A 23600-nucleotide genomic window follows, 5' to 3' on the forward strand; every position below is an offset into this window, starting at 1 on the left:
ATTTTTCGGAGTTATTCTAGAAGAATACCCCAATGGTCTGTCAATAAGTTACTTGATATTATGAAATACAATATAATACAGATTATAATTAAATAGTATAAAAAACAATTGTCTATGGATGCTAGGAACAATAACTGCTACGTCGTAGTCGAATGGCTACGTAATGCTACGCAATACTTATGGTTGTTCACATTATAACGAAATACTTGGAATCGTTCACAATAGATGTTTCATGATTATGTTTGCTGTTTATTAGAGTTTTAGATAAATTAAAATTAGAGGTTCGAAGCTTACGTAAAGACGTAAACAAGAAAATAATTTCCAAAAAACGGGTTCGTGGATTTAGCTAAATTTTAAGAAGCCTATTTAGAAAAAAAAAACAACTTCGGTTAATTACTTAAATGTTAATTAATTAAATTTTGTTTGCCATTTGTTATGAATACACAAATATATATGTACCTCATGGTAAAATCTTGTTTGTCATGTAATGAAAACTTTCGTCAGTATTTGTGTTGTTTTTGTTGAAGAACTTCACTCACTACATACAATATGGAGCTTGGAAAACAATAAACTTAATTTTATTAGGATTTCGTGGCGGTTCGGGTTGGCAGAAGGTCGATTTCACAAATTATTCACGTCGCGTATAAACTAATTTTATTTGTTGGAAATAGGGTTCAATGTTCTAAGCAACAACTGTATGTGCATATGTGAAAACCAAAACTAATTTGTTGCTCTTTAAATGCAATTTTTTAATTTAAATAAATGTACTCGATGTTTTAATATACATTAAATATGGTTACAGAATCTCAATGATACTAGTATGTAAGGTTTTTAGTCACCAGGCACTCATATATCCGCGGCAGCAGTAAATAAACTAATAATATTTTACTAATTCAGTATCTGCTAGTTGAATGTTTTCTAATGTTAATTGTGTTTTGGTGTGCATTAAAGTATGTTCTCTCTCTCTCCCTCTCTCTCTCTCGGTGTGGTGGTAGCTAATAAAGAACACAAAATATTTGACAGATCCCTGAATCTCGCTAACGCTGGTTTCGAGATAAGCTTACAAATATACAAGTTCAGTGTGCTTAGTGCGAGTTTTTTAACGTTCTCGATAGCGTAAAAGTTACCTCATATTTGTATGGATTTGTATTTGTATGGATGGAAACAACAAAATTCCGACTATCGGTCTACCGAGCAATTTCATCCGCTCGGTGAAAGATCTTCGTTTTGTCGTTAACCCTCAAAAACGCATCTTTCGTCTTTGGATATATCATCAGACGAGGTCTGCATAGAGAGTACTTGGCAGTAAGCAGCGGCTTTGTTCTGTCCCTGGAATTTCAGACGTCCATAAGGACGATAACCACTTACCATCACGTGGGTCGTCAATTACCTTTTAGAAGTGACTTACATAGAGAACATATAAAAAGAAATGAAAAGACAAAGGGTATGGTTTATTATTATCCTGTCTAATGCGTTACCCTCCGCCTAGTTATACCCGTCAAAGGGTATATTGCAAGTGCACATCAGTTTATTCCACCGTCATCCGAGAAGCAATTATGCGTCCCATTTGATAGCTATTGAGACTTCACAATTAATATTTTGTTTCAATAAATACGGTTCCATCCAGCCATAGAACTTCTCTATTACATTGTAAAATAAAAATAAAAGAGTTTTTCTTTTTTGGAACGTTGGAAAGTTTTTATGAGGACAGTTAATTGATCAAGTCTAATTATTTTATTAATTGAGCACGAATGAAGAAGTTTGCCAGTTTTTAGTTTTCAAGATTGGTAAGCTGGATAGCATAGACGATAGGCATTATGTGCTGACTACATTTATATTTTTTACAAGTTCCAAACAATAATATTCGGCAGTCGGTCTACCGAGAAATTTCACCCGGTCGCTGGAAGATCTTCCCTTTGTCGTATTCATATAATCGAAGTAGTTACATCCAGTTCGTGATGAGTAACAACGGTAGCCAGAAATGGTAGAATGCTTTCATAATAACTTAAGTTTTACGTGGATGGGGAGATCTCACTGCCTCATCCAGTGATAACTTGCAGTAGTTAAGTTTTCTCAAACTAAATTTCGTTTGTTTATCTATTATCCTGGGTCATATAATGTGACGCGTGACGTCATGCGATATGTCCCATGTTATTTTTATATCAATAAGATTGTTATAAGATATGTAAAATGGTTAATATTTTTCATAAAAATAGAATGAAGAATAGAATATTCTTGAAATTTATAATTAAAAAAAAATGTTATAATTTATAATTGTTCGTTTAGCAGTGAATTATATAGAACGAGTCCTGTACGTTCTGTTTCATTGAAATAAATGAAATTGAACACATTTTAAATGAAATTAACTCACCAACACTTTAGAATATACTCTAGTATACAGTGTATGATGTGTAGAGTAACAAAGATACCAGATACAACAGTATGATCATACAGTTTTAAGGGTATAATAATTGTTAAACTATCGTGAGAAATTTATTTATTTTCAGTTATTTTTACGTCACACGTTGCAGACGTCGGAGAAGCAATTTTTTCGTTCTATTCTTGGCTCGATCTCATTCGCGCTGCTAGTGACGTAAATAACGTGACCCGCTCAGTATGACACGATGTAATTTAATTCCGGCCACTTCCACTCTGTTTTGAGCGAGGCCGAAGAATGTTATACGAACGTTTACGTAGTCTAGCCATAAGTTTTGTTACCGAAGAAAATGCATTTTTTTTAAATGTAGTAAAATAAAATTTATACCTCCATATTTATTAGTCTCAGCAAAAAATAAAAAAAATATTCTATTCGAACTGGCCACTTTTAGCTTTTATACAGGTCTTTAATCTGTTTGGCCACGAATCTATCGATTTGCGCACTGTTTCCAATGGAAATTTCACCACTGCTTCCTCCAAAGATTTTTTAAAAAACTCAATTTTTTTTTTTGCATGAATGGGTGGATCGAATTCACAGCCCATCTGGTGTTAAGTGGTTACTGGAGCCATCTAGACATCTATAACGTTAATGCGCCACCCATCTTGAGATATAAGTTCTAAGGTCTCAAGTATAGTTACAACGGCTGCCCCGCCCTTCAAAACGAAACGCATTACTGCTTCACGGCAGAAATAGGCAGGGTGGTGGTACCTACCCGCGCGGACTCACAACAGTTCCTACCACCAGTAAAAAAAAATACCACGATATTCTTCTTATCATCCAAGACGGAAAATTTCAAAGATTGGGTCCAAATCTTAAGCACTCTAGAGTTTTCTGCGGAAAAAGGTTTCCCTTGAACTTTATATGGCTTTGTATATAAAAAACCATTTTCCTCACGATTTCATAAGAGCGTCGGAACAGGTACTTTCTATTGACTAAATTAATTGTGAAGTTCGTTTAAAAGGCTTCGTAGGGACAGAATAAAATTAACTTTAAGTGATCCCTGAAACGGAGTTATTTTGCTTTCATGACACCCTTTGGATCTTGTCGCATTTTTTCATGGCAGTTAGAAGTAAACAAGTTTTAAAATAAAGCACAAAAAAAGCAACTCGCGGAATCATCATTCAAATAACTTTCAATGATTACTGTTTTAATAAAGTAGATCTATTTCTAATAATAATAATTAAACTTAAATTACATTGTGAAATTTAAATTATCTGGTAATAATTGTTTCACCAACGCACCACCAGCCTCCAGAGAAGAGTTCTTGTCTACATAACACAACGCGTTTGAGGACATTCTTTTGTCCACATAGCATCGAGCCCTGGAGAGATTTTTTAGCGGTGAATAGACCTATATATTCCTCTGATACAGATTAAAAAATGGTAATAAAATAAGGTTTTCCCAGGGAGACTAATGTGGTCGCGTCATTGTTGTTTAATTAAGAACTTCCAACGTAATGAAATTTCACGTATTATAATACACACGTATTCAATATGACAAACAGATAGCTCGTTAATTTAAAAGCATTGTCAGCCATTTTATCCGTGTTTATGTAGTAAAGCATCTGAGATGTAGGCCGCTGACAAGGGCGAGCCTGTTTTATTGAACGCGTCACAAGATTTACGGCATAAGGCTCTTTGTGGCTGGCTCTTCTCAATCCGTTGTTGAACTACAAAAACAAAATCAGTTGGCTTCGAATACACATAAAGGTTTTTTTTTACTTTAATCTATACCTCTATATAAAAATGAATTGCTGTTCGTAAGTCTCGCTAAAACTCGAGAACGGCTGGACCGATTTGGCTAATTTTGGTCTTTAATTATTTGTGGAAATCCAGAGATGGTTTAAAAGGTTTGATAAATATGAAAATGCTCGGAATTATATAAAAACAAACAAATTTGTTTTTCCTTTGATGTCTCCCCCGTCGGACGGATTTATTTTGTTTGTGGTGGTTGTGTGTGGTGTTTGTTTGGGTGATGCATTTACGTTGTAGATGTCCATGGGCTCCAGTATGCACTTAACACCAGGTGGGCTGTGAGCTTGTCCACCCAACTAAGCAATAAAAAAAAAATTTTTTTGAAGTGAGTTTATTAATTAACAGTCTAAGCATAAACTTTAAGTGCTTCAGTCATCTGCGATATGTCGACGATGAAGCTACATTATTACGAGTATAAGCAACACGGAAAATGTTTGCAATGAATGCAAGTAGAAACCAGAAAGGTTATGTTTGCAAATAGATTTAAACAAAACAAAAATCAGAACTAATTACGTGGGGCATCCGTGGATTACGATCTGCAAATACGTTTTATTCGCGAAATAAAACAATAACTGGCAGTTTTGGTGCATATATAGAAATACAAAAATCGCAACAATATGTGACATTAAAAAAGTGGAGAACAGTATCTTTAACTTTAGAAAAATACCAAAAACAATAGGCACCATTGCAAGGAAAAAGACTAAAGTATAGGACACATTCACTTACTGAAATTAAAATTGATCTGGGCGAGACACGTCGCGTCGCTCGAGTGAAATAGGATAGTTTGACAATGACGTATGTGACGGTATAACGCTGTGGATGTCAGGGAAAAGGGAACACTGAAAACACGGTGACAAAGGTGATAAGTTTTAAGGTCTCAGTATAGTTACAACGGCTACCCAACCCTTCAAACCGAAACGCATTAACTGCTTCACGGCAGAATTAGGCAGGGTGGTGGTACCTACCCGTGCGGACTCACAAGAGGTCCTATCACCAGTAATTACGCAAATTATAATTTTGCGGGTTTGATTTTTACTACACGATGTTATTCCTTCACCGTGGAAGTCAATCGTGAACATTTATTAAGTACGTCTTTCCTTAGAAATATTCGTACCCGCCTGCGGGATCTGAACACCGTTGCATCGCTAGATACGAATGAACCGGACGTCTTACGCTTCTCAGCTCAGCAGTCAGGGGCACTTATTACTGCACTAAAGACTCAGTGAAATTAGACAGTGTTTAGAACAAAATTCGAATTTTGACGAATAATATCACATCTACATACCTACACAAGAATACGAAATTGTAAAAATAAAATTACTCGCTAAAGCCGGTATCCTAAAAATTCTAATATACCATTTTATACTCTCCGAATTTGGAATGTACAATTTGTTATGACGTCAAAACAAAAAACTTCAATTTACATTGGAACACTGTAAATTAAACATTTCCAGGTTAAAAGTTACATATTCCCGAGAGCTTAAGCTATCACAATGGCCGCAGCTCTGCGGATTGAAATGGTAGCCCCATTGTAACTAGTCAGGTCATAAGTATTGTCACACAGTAAAAACTTTTCTTATAGAATGCTGGCCACAAAAAAGTTTTTTTGAATTCGAATTTCGAATTGTTCATGAAAATAAAAATGTACACTTTTAGAATTTTACTCATTTTTAAATATGGAGTGGACGCTTAAAGAAGACCGTGTTGCAGTTATTGCGTTGCATCGTTGCGGTTACGCGCCAATTCAAATTTTTAACATACTGAAAATTTTTAATATAACTAAAAGATTCGTTTATCGTACCATCAAACGATACAATGAAGACTCTAGTGTAGATGACAGGTCAAGAAGTGGTCGCCCTCGGTCTGTTAGAATTCCAGCAGTGATAAAAGCTGTGAAGGCGCGAATTCAAAGAAATCCCAAACGTAAGCAGAAACTGTTGGCCCTTCAGATGGGGTTAAGCAGAACTACGGTGAAAAGGGTGTTAAATGAAGACTTAGAGCTTCGGGCATATCGAAGAAAAACAGGACATCGTTTGAATGCTCGTCTAATGGACCTGAGACTGAAGAGATGCCGCGCTTTGTTGAAGCGGTATGCGGGAAAAAAATATCGGAAAATTCTTTTTTCGGATGAAAAAATTTTTACCGTAGAAGAGAGCTACAACAAACAAAATGATAAGGTGTACGCACACAGTAGTGAAGAAGCGAGCAACCGTATTCCGCGTGTCCAACGAGGTCATTTTCCATCCTCGCTCATGGTATGGTTGGGAGTTTCTTATTGGGGCTTAACAGAGGTAAATTTTTGTGAGAAAGATGTAAAAACGAATGCAGTTGTGTATCAAAATACAGTCCTGACGAACCTTGTGGAACCTGTTTCTCATACCATGTTCAATAACAGGCACTGGGTATTCCAACAAGATTCGGCGCTAGCTCATAGAGCGAAGAGCACACAAGACTGGCTGGCGGCGCGTGAAATCGACTTCATCCGGCACGAAGACTGGCCCTCCTCCAGTCCAGATTTGAATCCGTTAGATTACAAGATATGGCAACACTTGGAGGAAAAGGCGTGCTCAAAGCATCATCCCAATTTGGGGTCACTCAAGACATCCTTGATTAAGGCAGCCGCCGATATTGACATGGACCTTGTTCGTGCTGCGATAGACGACTGGCCGCGCAGATTGAAGGCCTGTATTCAAAATCACGGAGGTCATTTTGAATAAACTTTAGTGTCATAAGAATCTATGTTTTGTTAAGTTCATTTTGGTATATGAATGGTTACATAATGAATAAACTTGTTTCAATTGTTTTACATTATACATGTGACAGAATTTATGACCTGACTAGGTATTGTGGAAATCGCTGTTCTAATACGACTGGATAGTGTATCTTTTAGCGTAACAATGTAATCTCTAAGCGGTTTTGTTTCAGGGTTACATAAACAACTAAAACAATTCACCCCGATAGAAGTTAAAGACTTGATCAAAGACCTACGTCCTCGCAAGGCTCCCGGTTCCGACGGTATATCTAACCGCGTTATTAAACTTCTACCCGTCCAACTCATCGTGATGTTGGCATCTATTTTCAATGCCGCTATGGCGAACTGTATCTTTCCCGCGGTGTGGAAAGAAGCGGACGTTACCGGCATACATAAACCCGGTAAACCAAAAAATCATCCGACGAGCTACCGCCCGATTAGCCTCCTCATGTCTCTAGGCAAACTGTATGAGCGTCTGCTCTACAAACGCCTCAGAGACTTCGTCTCATCCAAGGGCATTCTCATCGATGAACAATTCGGATTCCGTACAAATCACTCATGCGTTCAACAGGTGCACCGCCTCACGGAGCACATTCTTGTGGGGCTTAATCGACCAAAACCGTTATACACGGGAGCTCTCTTCTTCGACGTCGCAAAAGCGTTCGACAAAGTCTGGCACAATGGTTTGATTTTCAAACTATTCAACATGGGCGTGCCGGATAGTCTCGTGCTCATCATACGGGACTTCTTGTCGAACCGCTCTTTTCGATATCGAGTCGAGGGAACCCGCTCCTCCCCACGACCTCTCACAGCTGGAGTCCCGCAAGGCTCTGTCCTCTCACCCCTCCTATTTAGCTTATTCGTCAACGATATTCCCCGGTCGCCGCCGACCCATTTAGCTTTATTCGCCGACGACACGACTGTTTACTATTCTAGTAGAAATAAGTCCCTAATCGCGAAGAAGCTTCAGAGCGCAGCCCTAGCCCTAGGACAGTGGTTCCGAAAATGGCGCATAGACATCAACCCAGCGAAAAGTACTGCGGTGCTATTTCAGAGGGGAATCTCCACACGGATTTCCTCCCGGATTAGGAGGAGGAATCACACACCCCCGATTACTCTCTTTAGACAACCCATACCCTGGGCCAGGAAGGTCAAGTACCTGGGCGTTACCCTGGATGCATCGATGACATTCCGCCCGCATATAAAATCAGTCCGTGACCGTGCCGCGTTTATTCTCGGTAGACTCTACCCCATGATCTGTAAGCGGAGTAAAATGTCCCTTCGGAACAAGGTGACACTTTACAAAACTTGCATAAGGCCCGTCATGACTTACGCGAGTGTGGTGTTCGCTCACGCGGCCCGCACACACATAGACACCCTCCAATCCCTACAATCCCGCTTTTGCAGGTTAGCTGTCGGGGCTCCGTGGTTCGTGAGAAACGTTGATCTACACGACGACCTGGGCCTCGAATCAATTCGGAAATACATGAAGTCAGCGTCGGAACGATACTTCGATAAGGCTATGCGTCATGATAATCGCCTTATCGTTGCCGCCGCTGACTACTCCCCGAATCCTGATCATGCAGGAGCCAGTCACCGTCGACGCCCTAGACACGTCCTTACGGATCCGTCAGATCCAATAACCTTTGCATTAGATGCCTTCAGCTCTAATACTAGGGGCAGGCTTAGGGACCCCGGTAACCGTACTCGTCGAACTCGACAAAGAGGTCGACGTGCAACCTAACCCATGCATTAGCCCGCTGAGTTTCTCGCCGGATCTTCTCAGCGGGTCGCGATTCCGATCCGGTAGTAGATTCATTCGCGAAATAATTGCTCTTGAGTTGTTAGGTCTCCTTCGGAGGCGCTCGGGCAGTTGTTAGCAAATCCCACCCCTCTTGGCTGAGCCTTTGCTCGCCCACCTGTCCTGGTGAAACTGGAAAGGCCTTCGGGCCACCAGTAAAGTTTCAAAAAAACTAAAACAATACTATCTCCGTCGTTTTTGTATTCATTCAATCATTACCTTTCGATGAAACGTTTATGATAAATAATCTGCAGTATTCTAAAATATGAAATACAAATTTATTTTATGGCTTTCGATTGATTAACTTTGCTTGCTTAAGAAACTCTATAAGAATATTTTAATAAGCTTAGTAAACAGTTTGTAATAATGAACTGTGAAAACAAACAGTAGCGTTTCAAAGTAATTAAAGTTAAACTAAATCTGTGAACAAATATTTTCCTATATACCATAGACCACCGATGTATTATAGGTTGTTCCTTAAAAAAGAGAAGGGAAAAATGAGAAAAAAATGTTAAACCAAAGTTAACCGTTCTGCCTTGATGTCTTGTGATGATGAATATCAACACGTAAAAACCTGCAACCTATTAATGAGTAGTGAATAAGTAAATAGGTACGATCCGAGAATATTAAGTACGGCTTCTGCGTAATTTGTAATATCATGAGGGATTTAACAAATAATTAAATATTTCACAGCTCGCAGATTGTTGGCGAGTGGGTATTGAATATTTAATTTCTCATGAATACATACCGTGAGCTATATTATGTTGTAGGTGACGTTATGAACGTTTCACTTAAGAGCGGGCTGTCAAATGTCAACAACTAAACGAGGCTATCACATTTTACCCCATACAAAACTCAGTTGATAATCCTTTAAAAACTTTTTTTTTGATTGCTTAGATGTGTGGACGAGCTCACAGCCCACCTGGTGTGAAGTGGTTACTGGAGCCCATAGACATCTACAACACAAATGCACCACACACCTTGAGATACAGTTCTAAGGTCCTTCAAACCGAAACGCATTACTGCTTCACGGCAGAAATAGGCGTGGCGGTGGTACTTACCCGTGCGGACTCACAAGAGTAAAAAACCACCAACAAAAAACTGCTGCTAAATCTGACACACTGTACTGAAATATTGCCTCTAGTCATTGTTAGTTAACCAAATGTAATGTCGTTACCACACTGATGACCGCTTAATGAACGACCTAGATTCAACGCGAGTCTGTGACCCATATTCGCGGACCTTTACCTCAAATACCTGGACTTTAGGCATCCTCGATTGATCCATCTATCATTAACGGCATGTAAATTAAATCTTTGATAAGAAAATTCTGGAATATGTATCTTACACTTAAAACAAATTTTGTTGGCCACTTTGTGTGACTTTATTTTAATTTTATTATTTTTAAATTGTCTTCATTCTTAATCCTTTAGTTAAGATTAAACATATGACGTGTGAACTATTTTCAGATCATAAACTTGAAGCTTGACATGCAAGTCGGAATTTAAAATTACCGTCAGGTTTTTTATTATTTTGTAATCACTGACAATTTAAAATAAATACTGCGGACTTCAGAAGTAGCGAGACACATTAATGAAACTGAAAATGGGCAAATTCTAAAATAGTTCGATATCGATATATTATTTACGAATGTCAATATTCGCTTCCCCCGCTTCACTGAGTCCACGCGTTTGTTTGTTTGCAGAGAGCTAATCTCAGGCTTTACCGGTCTATAGGTCGTGACATTGTCTCCTTTGAAGGAGAAACGTCGTGGCTGCGTCTCTGATATTGCGGCTTCAAATTTAAATTACGTCATCACTAACAAGTTCATTTTGTTTTACGATTTGAATTGTAGTTGAGCTTGTAAATGTAGAACATTATACTACTTTCGTGATATAATCCACCGCATCGTAATTTTATTATCTATTATATTTTCACAATTTTATTATCTAGTTTTGGCGTTTATGGGGAATAGTGAAGTAAAATATATACGTATCGGTTGAAAATTATCTTGAATCTTATGGATTCGGTATCGAGTATTTTTTAGCTTTATTTATTGCCTTCAAAACCATACGAGGCTACGTGCCACTTTGATAAAGCGACACGATATGAGAATCCTCTCATCGTGGCCGCCGGATACCTAATATATAGCCGATCCTGCGGACCAAATGGTGAACAGTCGACGTCACCCAAAACACGTCATTTCGGATCCTCCCGAACCACTAATGGTGCTTTTAGGTACTTGAAGCACCGGTCATCGTTCTCGTCGATCCCGTCGCTTGCGACGATGGGCTCGGCGAGTAAATTAACCCATAGACACAGCTCACTGAGTTTCTCGCCGGATCTTCTCAGTGGGTCGCGTTTCCGATCCGGTGGTAGATTCTGTGAAGCACGGCTCTTGCTAGGGTTCGTGTTAGCAACATCGTCAGGTTTGAGCCCCGCGAGCTCACCTACTAGTTAAGGTTACGCTGATATGATCTCTCCAGACCATTAGATTAGGTAGGAAAAAAAAAGGTACGTTGCATCTGATATTGAATGGTTACCGTCGTTCTTGGACATTACGAATACTAAGGGCACAGAAAAGCCATTGCCCTTGATATCTCAGTTCGAGATTCGTTTGAAGATGAACATGCTATAGCTCAAAAAAAACCTTGAATAGAAGCTCAATCCAAAATAGGTAGCTCAGCGTAGATAGGAAAAAAAAAAGAGAAAAAACATGATACTTCTGCAACACAATATGATGAGATTTTTGTTCAATTTTTTTTTATTGCTTAGATGGGACGAGCTCACAGCCCATCTGGTGTTAAGTGGTTACTGGAGCCCATAGACATCTACAACGTAAATGCGCCACCCACCTTAAAACCAAAAACTGCCCCCTGTTGCCGTTTAGAGCTATGCAGATATTCAGTACGCGAATACAATCTGATTTGAAATCGTGTTTGAAATAGCAATGCTTCAAGTGGATTGGTAGCGTGTAGATTGAAGTGATTTCGTGCATACAAACGACAATATCTTGGAACGAAATTATGATTCGATTCTAATAAATCTCACTCCTAAAGTATTAATTATCATTCGTGCCACTATTTCAAGAGCGTGTAGATTTGAGACAGAACTTTGCAAGATTCCTGATTGCGACGTAATATCACAGTTTCTCTTAGATGTGTCGAGGAAATAATTTTTTTTAAAGTTATTATTACGAATTAATCGAATTAATTTCGTTCGAGCTTTCATGAAATTCATGTGGTACCATATCAGCATATTTATAATAAGATTAACCCAAGTCATTTGTTATTTTGGTTAAAGAAATTTGCATTCTTTCATAATATTATATTTTTCGGTTTTCTTTATAAATGTATTTTTTTTTGTTTGCAGCGGGCGGACTGGAGACTGACACCATATGGGTGATGACCGTTGTCTTGGGCACTATCTTGCTGGCCTTATGTGTGGGCATTGCTTGCTGGATCGTGCGCTTCAAGAGCTCCCTCTCTCATAAGCTGGGTGAGTTGATTGTACAAGGAATAATTTTAGAGGCTTAATGCCGAATACGTGAGAATATCATTGAGACTGTGAATAAGTACCGCGAACTTCTGATAGTAATCGGAGACACCACTATTAATATCTAGAAGGTTTCAAGATTAGTTTAGAAAAACAATACTGAATATCTAGTTGTTAAAATCATTTACTCCGATAAGGCAATGCGTCATGATAATCGCCTTATCGTTGGCGCCACTGACTACTCCCCGAATCCTGATCACGCAGAAGCCAGTCACCATCGTCGCCCTAGACACGTCCTTACGGATCCATCAGATCCAATAACCCTTGCATTAGTCGCCTTCCGCTCTAACACTAGGAGCAGGTTTAGAGACCCCGGTAACCGTACTCGTCGAACTCGGCAAAGAGTTCGACGTGCAACCTAACCTAAGCATCAGCCCGTTGAGTTTCTCGCCAAATCTTCTCAGCGGGTCGCGATTCCGATCCGGTAATAGATTCATTCGCGAAGCAGCTACTCTTGAGTTGTTAGGTCTCCCTTGGAGGCGCTCGGGTAGCTATTAGCAAATCCCGTCCCTTCTGGCTGAGCCCTTGTCCGCCCACCTGTCCTTGTGAAACTGGAAAGGCCTCCGGGCCACCAGTAATACTTCAATCATAAAAAAAAGTATTGGTGTTGCGTTTAAGAACACCAGAATCCTCATTATTTGTATTACGTGAGTTTATCTGCCCATCTGGGTTTGTATTTTCTTCGATTAGTTTAATCTTGGTCCGTTAAATTACGTGGTTGAATGACAGGAAGCAAGCGTTGTCCGGACAAAGCGCTGGTGTTCCAGCCCCCTCGACGCGCCACCGCCGTCCGCTCTCCGGGTTCTGCCACCCATTACCTGCGCAAGTCTCCATCGCCGACCGCTCCTGCGCCACCAGCCGCTACGTCTCCCCCACAGCCACAACCACCAACCCAGAATTCCGTCAAATCCGAGAAGGCGGTAAGAAAATTGGATGTTTCAACTTAACTAATGCCCGATTTCTTTAACAAGGTTTTGAAGGTTTCTGTATCACATACAAATGCAGTAGCGTGAATTATATATGAGTCGTCTATTATCAAAGGTGGCAATCTGTGCATTTGGACAAAAAAAAATTATTGATATGTCAATACAGATTGATTTGAATATAATCGTCTCCTTCAAAGAATACGGTTCAAAACCTGCATTAAATAAAGGTTAATACTTAACCTGTTATTTATCTAAGATGTCGTTCAGAAGAGTTTTGTGACTGCCAATGGAATACAAAGTCAATAATTCGTTTTTCTGATTTACCAATAATTGTCCAAAAGTCACATTGCCGGCTTTGATAATAGTCGACTCATATAGCTCTTTAGAGTTGCTAATAACATCCTATCTATGACCGCCAATAAGCAAACCGGCGTTCTAGTTTGAGTTTGTTATTAACTTTATTTTACCGGTGGTAGAACCTCTTGTGAGTTCGCACGGGTAGGTACCACCGCCCCGCCTATTTCTGCCCTGAAGCAGTAATGCGTTTCGGTTTGAAGGGTGGGGCAGCCTTTGTAACTATACTGAGACTTTAGAACTCATATGTCAAGGAGGGTGACGGCATTTACGTTGTAGATGTCTATGGGCTCCAGTAACCACTTAACACCAGGCGGGCTATGAGCTCGACCAACCACGTAAGCAACAAAAAAAAATTCAAGTTCGATTGCGTCAATCGCGTCACGAACCTCAGGAGTCATCAAAGCCAATAACGAAATGTATTGATATTTTTTTTACTTCGTTAGAAATTTATATTTACAGTAGGTAAATTGAATATTTAAGAATTCGCCAAACCATCTAATCTGCGTCTGTCTGTCAACCAGTCCTCTGCAAGCAACAGCCCAAACACCCCGACTGCCCCCACCGAGCCAACTCCGCTGAGCAAGGAGCTTGCCGACGTCCACGCCACTGAAAAGACCAAACCAACCGAACCGGAAACCAATGATGGAAGACTCGGCGATCTACACTTCAAGCTGCGGTGAGTTTTGCTACATGAATGTTTGTTATGCAAGTCAAGTTCGAAAAATATTCTAATATATGAGAGCTACATCTCATCCTATGACTGTTCACTGTTGAATATAGACCTCTCCAAATGAATTCCAGTGCGGCCGCTCCGTTGACACCTGCAAAGTGTATGAAAGTATCGTTATTAAATCGGGGAAGACGGTTCCACCTTGTAAAGCTAACTAAAAATAATGGGTAGTAGAATAATAAAAAGGCTTGGTAAATAATGGCCTGGTGATCAAAGCCGTCAATATTAACAAAGTAGATTCATTCGCGAAGCAGTTGCTCTTGAGTTGTTAGGTCTCCTTCGGAGCCGCTCGGGAAGCTGTTAGCAAATCCCACCCCTTCTGGCTGAGCTTTTGCTCGCCCACCTGTCCTGGTGAAACTGGAAAGGCCTCCGGGCCACCAGTACTCCTTCAATCATAAAAAAAACTGTTTCCTACGATTAAATTAAATTAAAATCATTAATTTCAGATACCAGTCCGTATGTGTATATAGGAGTTATTGAAATATTATTAAATTTTAATCATAATGATAACTCTTGTTAATTAGCCGAGAAGGTCAGACGTATTGACAAAAGATGTCTGGAAGCCCGATTCGGCTGTGAGATTATCTTGCATTCATTTCTTTATTCGGCTTACGTGTCCAGTTATATTATTTGGCTGATAATTACGAAACTGGCTTTTGTAGTTGCGAGAGTAATTACTTGATTACGTCACGTTGGACTGTTGTCTGATTATCCCAGTCAATCCGTTTTAGCCTCCTTGTTTAGCGTTTTTATTAACAAAGAGGGCAGGTACCACCATCCGATCTATTTCTATTTATATATACGGCTAAGTGTTCCAGTTTGAAAGATTGACAGCCCTAGCAATGCACAAGACTTCGAACTCTTATCTCCAGGTAGGCGACGTCGATATTCTCTAAATAACAGATGGATTGAGTGAAGGCGTCGTGGCCTAAAGGTTAAGGCGCCCAAGTTACCAAATTAGTTACCAATTATTTCTAATGAAATACGTACTAATTATTCACGATTGACTTTTACGGTGGAGGAATAACAACGTATACTAGAAATCAAAATTATAATTTGCGTAATTACTAGTGGTAGGTTGTCTTGTGGTAGGTAGGTAGGTAGGATACCATGCTGCCTATTCCTGTAGTGAAGCAGTAATGCATTTCGGATATTAGGGTGGGGCAGCCGTTGTACTGTAACACGGAGCCTTAGAACTCGTGTCTCAATTTCGGTGGCGGCTTTACGTTATTAATTTCTAAGAGCTCCGGTGACCACTTAACACCAGGTGGGCGATGAGATCATCCACCAATCTAAGCACTGTATCTAAAATATGACCATATCATTGAATCAGCTAATAAATTCGGCACGGTCGATCTACATATACTTAGTCTGCCATAAAGTCTGCCATAAATACTGTTACAATTAAAAATAGACAAATTTTTTTTACAAATATTACATTTGAATTTGGAATCTGTCATTTTTATATGATTGCTCAGTTCTCATTTTGGCGCCAATACATTGTACAATATTTTGCGATATTAAAATGGAGTGGGGTGATAAAGAGAACCGAATCGCTGTGATTGCATTACACAAAGTAGGTATGGTACAAATGCAATTTTTAAAACTCTCCATACGCTTGGTATTAGTAAAATGTTTGTGTACCGGGGTATTAATAGGTGCAATGAGACCTCCTCTGTTTGTGACAGAAAAAGATCTGGCCGTCCACGTAGTGTTCGTACGAAAAAGGTGGTCAAAGCAGTAAAGGAAAGAATTCGAAGAAATCCTGTCCGAAAGCAAAAGATTTTATCTCGGGAGGTGAAGATAGCACCTAGAACCATGTCGCGTATTTTAAAAGATGACTTAGGACTTGCAGCCTACAAGAGACGTACTGGTCATTTCTTAATTGATAATTTAAAAGAGAATAGGGTGGTAAAATCGAAACAACTACTGAAGCGGTACGCAAAGGGAGATCATAGAAAAATTTTGTTTACGGATGAGAATTTTTTTACAATTGAGCAACATTTTAACAAACAAAATGACCTTATTTATGCTCAAAGCTCTAAGGAAGCTTCCTAATTAGTCAACAGAGTGCAACGTGGGCACTATCCGACTTCAGTGATGGTTTGGTGGGGTATTAGCTATGAAGGAGCGACTGAGCCATACTTTTGTGAAAAGGGTATCAAAACATCGGCACAAGTGTATCAAGATACCATTCTTGAGAAGGTAGTGAAGCCCCTTAACAACACCATGTTCAATAATCAAAAATGGTCCTTCCAGCAAGACTCGGCGCCAGGTCATAAAGCTCGGTCTACGCAGTCTTGGTTGGAAACGAACGTTCGGACTTCATCAGAGCTGAAGACTGGCCGTCGTCTACTCCCGATCTTAATCCGCTGGATTATGATTTATGGTCAGTTTTAGAGAGTACGGCTTGCTCTAAACGCCATGATAATTTGGAGTCCCTAAAACAAGCCGTAAGATTGGCAGTGAAAATTTTTCCCATGGAAAGGTTGCGTGCTTCTATTGATAACTGGCCTCAACGTTTAAAGGACTGTATTGCAGCCAATGGAGACCACTTCGAATAAGCTTTTTATACTTTAAATTGTTTTATATTTATGTATTAAACTAACACACTGTAAAAGTAATAAATGTTATTTGCCATAGATATTTTTTGTTTTCCTTTGTAACAGTATTTATGGCCAGACTAAGTACATATGTATGTGCCGTCACAAGTGTCAATATATGATTACCATACGGCTTCTTGTTGCGATGGACAATTCATATTAAATCTATTTATATACCCATTATATGTAATTGTGTGGGAAATTTCATACTCCTCCGTCCACGCAATTTTCGTAAAAAGGGGTACAAAGTTTTTTCTTCACGTATTAGTGTATAGATTACAGTGAAAAATACCTATTCGAAGAGAGTTCAATCGATACACGTCTAGCGCTGCCCATTATTCCCGACGTAAGCTCATTGTTGGCACGAAGCTAATAGGGATTGCGGTCGACCCGCAGTGATTAAGACCTATACAAGTCTATAGAACTTTCAACAAACATTGTTCACAGCAACGTGGTTTAAATACGCGTGTTTATTGTATTTGTAGTTCAATGCAGTTGCGCAATCAGTATTCATTTATGTAATTTAATAGGGAATGTCGTAAAATGTGTTATTTATTACGTATTAGTGGACCCGGCGAACTTTGTTCCGCCACACGGTTTGTTTCAAACACATCAACCGGTCAACTTCAAAATTCTACTCTAATTAACCATAGAACATATTACGTTTAGCTGTCAGTTGCGTTTTGTTATAGTTACCACGTTTTATGTCAAGTCCCACGGGAATGTGATAAAAAGTATCCTATGTCCTTCTCCTGGTTCTAAGCTACCTCCTCACCAATTTTCAGCCAAATCAGTTCAGTCGTTCTTGAGTTATAACTAGTGTAACTAACACGACTTTCTTTATATATATATACCTAGTCAGGTCATAAATTCTGTCACATGTTTAATGTAAAATAATTGAAACAAGTTTATTCATTATGTAACCATTCATATACCAAAATGAACTTAACAAAACATAGATTCTTATGACACTAAATTTTATTCAAAATGACCTCCGTGATTTTGAATACAGGCCTTCAATCTGCGCGGCCAGTCGTCTATCGCAGCACGAACGAGGTCCATGTCAATATCGGCGGCTGCCTTAATCAAGGATGTCTTGAGTGACTCCAAATTGGGATGAGGCTTTGAGCTCGCCTTTTCCTCCAAGTGTTGCCATATCTTGTAATCTAACGGATTCAAATCTGGACTGGAGGAGGGCCAGTCTTCGTGCCGGATGAAGTTGATTTCACGCGCCGCCAGCCAGTCTTGTGTGCTCTTCGCCCTATGAGCTGGCGCCGAATCTTGTTGGAATACCCAGTGCCTGTTATTGAACATGGTATGAGAAACAGGTTCCACAAGGTTCGTCAGGACTGTATTTTGATACACAACTGCATTCGTTTTTACACCTTTCTCACAAAAATGTACCTCTGTTAAGCCCCAATAAGAAACTCCCAACCATACCATGAGCGAGGATGGAAAATGACCTCATTGGACACGCGGAATACGGTTGCTCGCTTCTTCACTACTGTGTGCGTACACCTTATCATTTTGTTTGTTGTAGCTCTCTTCTACGTTAAAAATTTTTTCATCCGAAAAAAGAATTTCCCGATATTTTTTTCCCGCGTACCGCTTCAACAAAGCGCGGCATCTCTTCAGTCTCAGGTCCATTAGACGAGCATTCAAACGATGTCCTGTTTTTCTTCGATATGCCCGAAGCCCTAAGTCTTCATTTAACACCCTTTTCACCGTGATTCTGCTTAACCCCATCTGAAGGGCCAACAGTTTCTGCTTACGTTTGGGATTTCTTTGAATTCGCGCCTTCACAGCTTTTATCACTGCTGGAGTCCTAACAGACCGAGGGCGACCACTTCTTGACCTGTCATCTACACTAGAGTCTTCATTGTATCGTTTGATGGTACGATAAACGAATCTTTTGGTTATATTCAAATTTTTCAGTATGTTAAAAATTTGAATTGGCGCGTAACCGCAACGATGCAACGCAATAACTGCAACACGGTCTTCTTTAAGCGTCCACTCCATATTAAAAAATGAGTAAAATTCTAAAAGTATATACATTTTTATTTTCATCAACAATTCTAAATTCGAATTCAATAAACTTTTTTGTGGCCAGCATTCTAAAAGAAAAGTTTTTACTGTGTGACAATACTTATGACCTGACTAGTTATATAGATTTGTTACAAGTTTTAATTGTAAAGATGTTTTTTTTATAGGAGTCTATTTATGAATTACAACAACACTCACAATATGCTTGTTATTCTCTGGTACCCATAACACATGGAATCCTAAATTGGGGCCTGATGACCCTGCGTGATTCCCAGTTATTATTTATTTCAAAGTAATCGGTCAATAAACAAGTCGGTTGAAAATAAGTGTATTTCTCAAATGTAATTTCCAATTGTAATTGTAAAATAATGTAATGCTAAGCTATGTAATGTAATACCCAAGCCATCACGCTATCAGTCGTGGATGGTCTGTGTTTTATTTCGGCAAACTACGGCATATATTACCGTATTCATCGGGTGGTTTTAAAAGCACGAACGGGCGAGATTATTCGAGGGATCACTGATAGAATCTGTCTATATCACATACACCCCTTGTACAGTGACGTCACCAGTTATTGGTCTTGGAGATAAAGCATCGATAGATGTGGAATCTTCAACGAAGCACCATGTGCATGTGCGGTTTTCACATCAAATGGGTGCAATACTCTAACGTGTTTAAACAGAGCAGAAATTTGTATTTTGAGTTTAGAAAAATTCCTAATTCCCAATATTGATGTGGCAATATGTATTGTGATCAAATATGTATGGCTAAGATTGTCTGATTAGTTCAACACGAAGCACTCTCACTTCGAAGGCTAGGACCGTCATTGTTGTTGTAATTTATTAGATACAAATACATTTTTTTTTTTTTTTATTACTTTAATGGGCGGACGAGCTCACAGCCCACCTGGTGTTTAGTGGTTACTGGAGCCCATAGACACCTACAACGTAAATGCGCCACCCACCTTGAGATATAAGTTCTAAGGTCTCAAGTATATAGGTAAGTTATACATGTGTATGTACATTAGGGAGGTTGGTCGTATTAATGTTATGATTTTGGGACTCCGGTAGATCTTAAAATCATGTAGGCCATGATCTACTAGGCTTTCATTCAAAACAAAAGTTGGAGTAGCCAGAGGTTAGGAGACTCACATTTATATCTTAGCTTTTCTGTTTTCTTCTAAATAATAACTTACTTCGCTCGGACATAATCGACTACCGCTCTGTAAATATATAAATGTACAAGAAAGGTTGTATATCAACAAGCCGGACATATTACTGAGACCTTTATATTGTTTGTTATGTCGTCTGTACGCAGAGGGTAGTCGAAGTTTACGGCGTTATTGAACGAAAGCTATAAACTTTGATAGGATGTTCGCTTCACTATTAATAAAATGTTTACGATCCGGCTGAAAACACAAAATAATTAGGTTACTTATTCTAATTTTTGGGTTACGTTTATGAGCTGTTGTCGCATTGATGCTCCGGGTTTTATTTTAGCACCTATGATTTATGGGGCCTAACAAAACGTCGTGGTTTTACAGTGGTCGTGTCCTAAGTGATAAGACGTCCGGTGCATTCGTGTTGAGCGATGTATCGGTGTTCGAATACCAGGCGGGTACCAATTTATCTAATGAAATACGTACTCAACAAATGTTCTCGATTGACTTCCACAGTGAAGGAATGACATCGTGTAATAAAAATTAAGCCCGCAAAATTATAATTTGCGTAATTATACTGGTGGTAGGATCACTTGTATAGTGAGACCTTAGAACTCATATCTCGTTTACGTTGTAGATGTCTATGGGCTCCAGTAACCACTTAACACCAGGTGGGCTGTGAGCTCGTCCACCCATTTAAACAATAAAAAAAAAGACGACTAAGAGCCTTCTTTTGTGGCCGAAAAGAATGGATTGCCTTTGAAAAGACCTACACACAGCATTGGTTGGACATAGATTGAAGAAGAGTTTCATATTAGCCCATCCGCATAAATACGTATCAGGCCTGTAAAGTTAATCTGACTCTGTTCAGTGCAAATGTTTAGAAGAGCTCGTCATTTTTCCTTCAGTTTAAGAGGGCGATCGAAAGAAAAGTCTATATCTCGTTTCGGTTTCAAACAGAACGCTCTCAAAAATAAAACAACATGCGACGATACTTATGACAAGGTTTATAGATAACTAGCTCACCCGGTAGACTTCGTAGTGCCTGAATCGATAAATAAAAGACCTAAACTTTTGTAAAAAACAAACTTAAAACAAACAAAAGGAATCCGTCCGACGGGGTACACATCAAAGGAAAAACAAAATTGTTTGTTTTTATATAACTCCGAGCATTTTCATATTTATTCACCTTTTGAACCTTCTCTGGACTTCCACGAATAATTCTAGCCAAAAATTAGCCAAATGGGTCCAGCCGTTCTCGAGTTTTAGCGAGACTAACGAACAGCAATTCATTTTTATATATGAGTCGTCTATTATCAAAGGTGGCGGCAATCTGTGCATTTGGACAAAAAAAAATTATTGATATGTCAATACAGATTGATTTGAATATAATCGTCTCCTTCAAAGAATACGGTTCAAAGCCTGCATTAAATAAAGGTTAATAGTTAACCTGTTATTTATCTAAGATGTCGTTCCGAAGAGTTTTGTGACTGCCAATGGAATACAAAGTCAATAATTCGTTTTTCTGATTTACCAATCATTGTCCAAAAGTCAGATTGCCGGCTTTGATAATAGTCGACTCATATATAGATTATTTTAGTTAGGTAAGGCTAACCGTTGTATTATTGTAAGACCTCAATGTAAAACGAAGTCAAACGGTTGACCTCGAGCACCCCCTGTGACAATGAATTCCGTGCGTCAGCTATTGTTTTTATTATGATTGATTATGTGATCAAGGTCAAGTACCGTTTAACTATTATGTAACGTCACCCATGGATATCGCAACGTGAATTTTTAAATAAACAATTCAGTGCAATGCAAAACACAAAAATGTGATTTTTTTCAGTTGCGATTTTAACACTTTGCCTTTAGTGCGAAGCACGGTCGAGTCTTAATATTAACTAATCGATCTAAATGGCACACTTACTTCGTGGCTAAGTAAATGTCTCATGACTCATAGCTTACCCTTTTTTTACTATGCATACTGTGTGATGGTAGAATAAAAATGTCTGAACGCAATCCGCACGATCGAGATTTTTTTTCAGCAATATAACGATTGAATTTAGTTATTGCTTCTATTTTTAAATTCATAAACTGTAGTTTTGGTTTATTATCATAAAATTATACATATAATAGGTAATCGTATTTCCATTACTAAATATGTAATATTTATTACTATACCGCGAATTGCAGTCTCTAATTGAGCATGACAGTTGTTTTTTATAAATAATAAACTGTGAAATAATAAATAAATTTCATATTTATTCATTTTCATTTATTCGTTGTTAACATAGAAGTAGAAACAATCATAATTTGTATCTGTGCTTGAACTAGGTGATAAAAACTGTATCTCAGGCAGCAGTAAATAAATAAATACATTGTGTCCGAACCTGTGTCGGTAGGCAGCGGCTTGGCTCTGCCCCTGGCATCGCTGAAGTCCATGGGCGACGGTAACCACTCACCATCAGGTGGGCCGTATGCTCGTCTGCCTACAAAGGCAATAAAAAAAAATAACCTTAATGTGCCAATTCTTAATAATTTTTTGTAGATCTAATCGTTTGCGCTGGTTCGTGTTATAGCGAAGGTGCCCCAGACGGGTCGTTCGTAAAATACATAGGACATTTATTTCACGTTCTCCAGGGTTAGCCAACGAAATATTTATCTACTTATATAGATTTATAGGTAACAATAAATTTGGCTGTACTCAAGGGAGATCTTATGTTGCAATTAAACTTTATATTTAAATTATATCTAATATAAATGTTGTATGATTTTTTTTTATTGCCTAGATGTGTGGACGAGCTCACAGCCCACCTGGCGTTAAGTGGTTACTGGAAACCATAGACATCTAAAACGTATATGCGCCACATACCTTGAGATATAAGTTCTAAGGTCTCAGTATAGTTACAACGGCTGCCCCACCCTTCACACCGAAACGCCTAACTGCTTCACGGCAGAAATAGGCGGGGCCGTGGTACCTACCCGTGCGGACTCACAAGAGGTCCTACCACCAGTAAAAAATTGAAATTTGCTGGGTTGTGTTTTTTTGTCTATACTAATATTATAAAGAGGAAAGATTTGTTTGTTTGTTTGTTTCGAATAGGCTCCGAAACTACTGGACCGATTTGAAAAATTCTTTTTCCATTAGAAGCCGACATTGTCCCTGATGAACATAGGCTACTTTTTTTTTTTTTTTTTTTTTTTTTTTTGTTTCATGTGTGTTTTAATGTTACCGAAGCGAAGCGAGGGCGGGTCGCTAGTAAGAGATAATTTAAGGAATCATTCACGAGAAACATCAGCAGCTGGAGTTGCCAGTTGTTAATGTACTAAAAGCTCTTCGAAGTAACTATTAAAATGTTCTAGAACTTTCTTTTATCTTCATTTGCAATCAATTTATAGAGTGCATTAATAAAATGTTCAAACTACACTGACGACTTTCATAAATTGACGATACGTATGCTATATAACTCATATCTACGTCGG

General features: G+C 38.8%; 1 protein-coding gene across 1 annotated transcript in view; it reads left to right on the forward strand.

Moving 5' to 3' along the window:
• Syt4 (Synaptotagmin 4) overlaps positions 1-23600 on the forward strand; it is a 47566-nt gene that overhangs the window by 4915 nt on the left and 19051 nt on the right. Inside the window, exons 2-4 of the mRNA XM_089736445.1 lie at positions 12117-12242; positions 13029-13219; positions 14104-14258. Of these exons, the coding sequence (XP_089592571.1) occupies positions 12117-12242; positions 13029-13219; positions 14104-14258 (472 nt within the window). The remainder of the gene's footprint in view (positions 1-12116; positions 12243-13028; positions 13220-14103; positions 14259-23600) is intronic.

Source organism: Bombyx mandarina, chromosome 21 (assembly GCF_030267445.1).
Source record: "Bombyx mandarina strain Sakado chromosome 21, ASM3026744v2".
In the NCBI taxonomy this organism is placed as follows: Eukaryota; Metazoa; Arthropoda; class Insecta; order Lepidoptera; family Bombycidae; genus Bombyx; species Bombyx mandarina.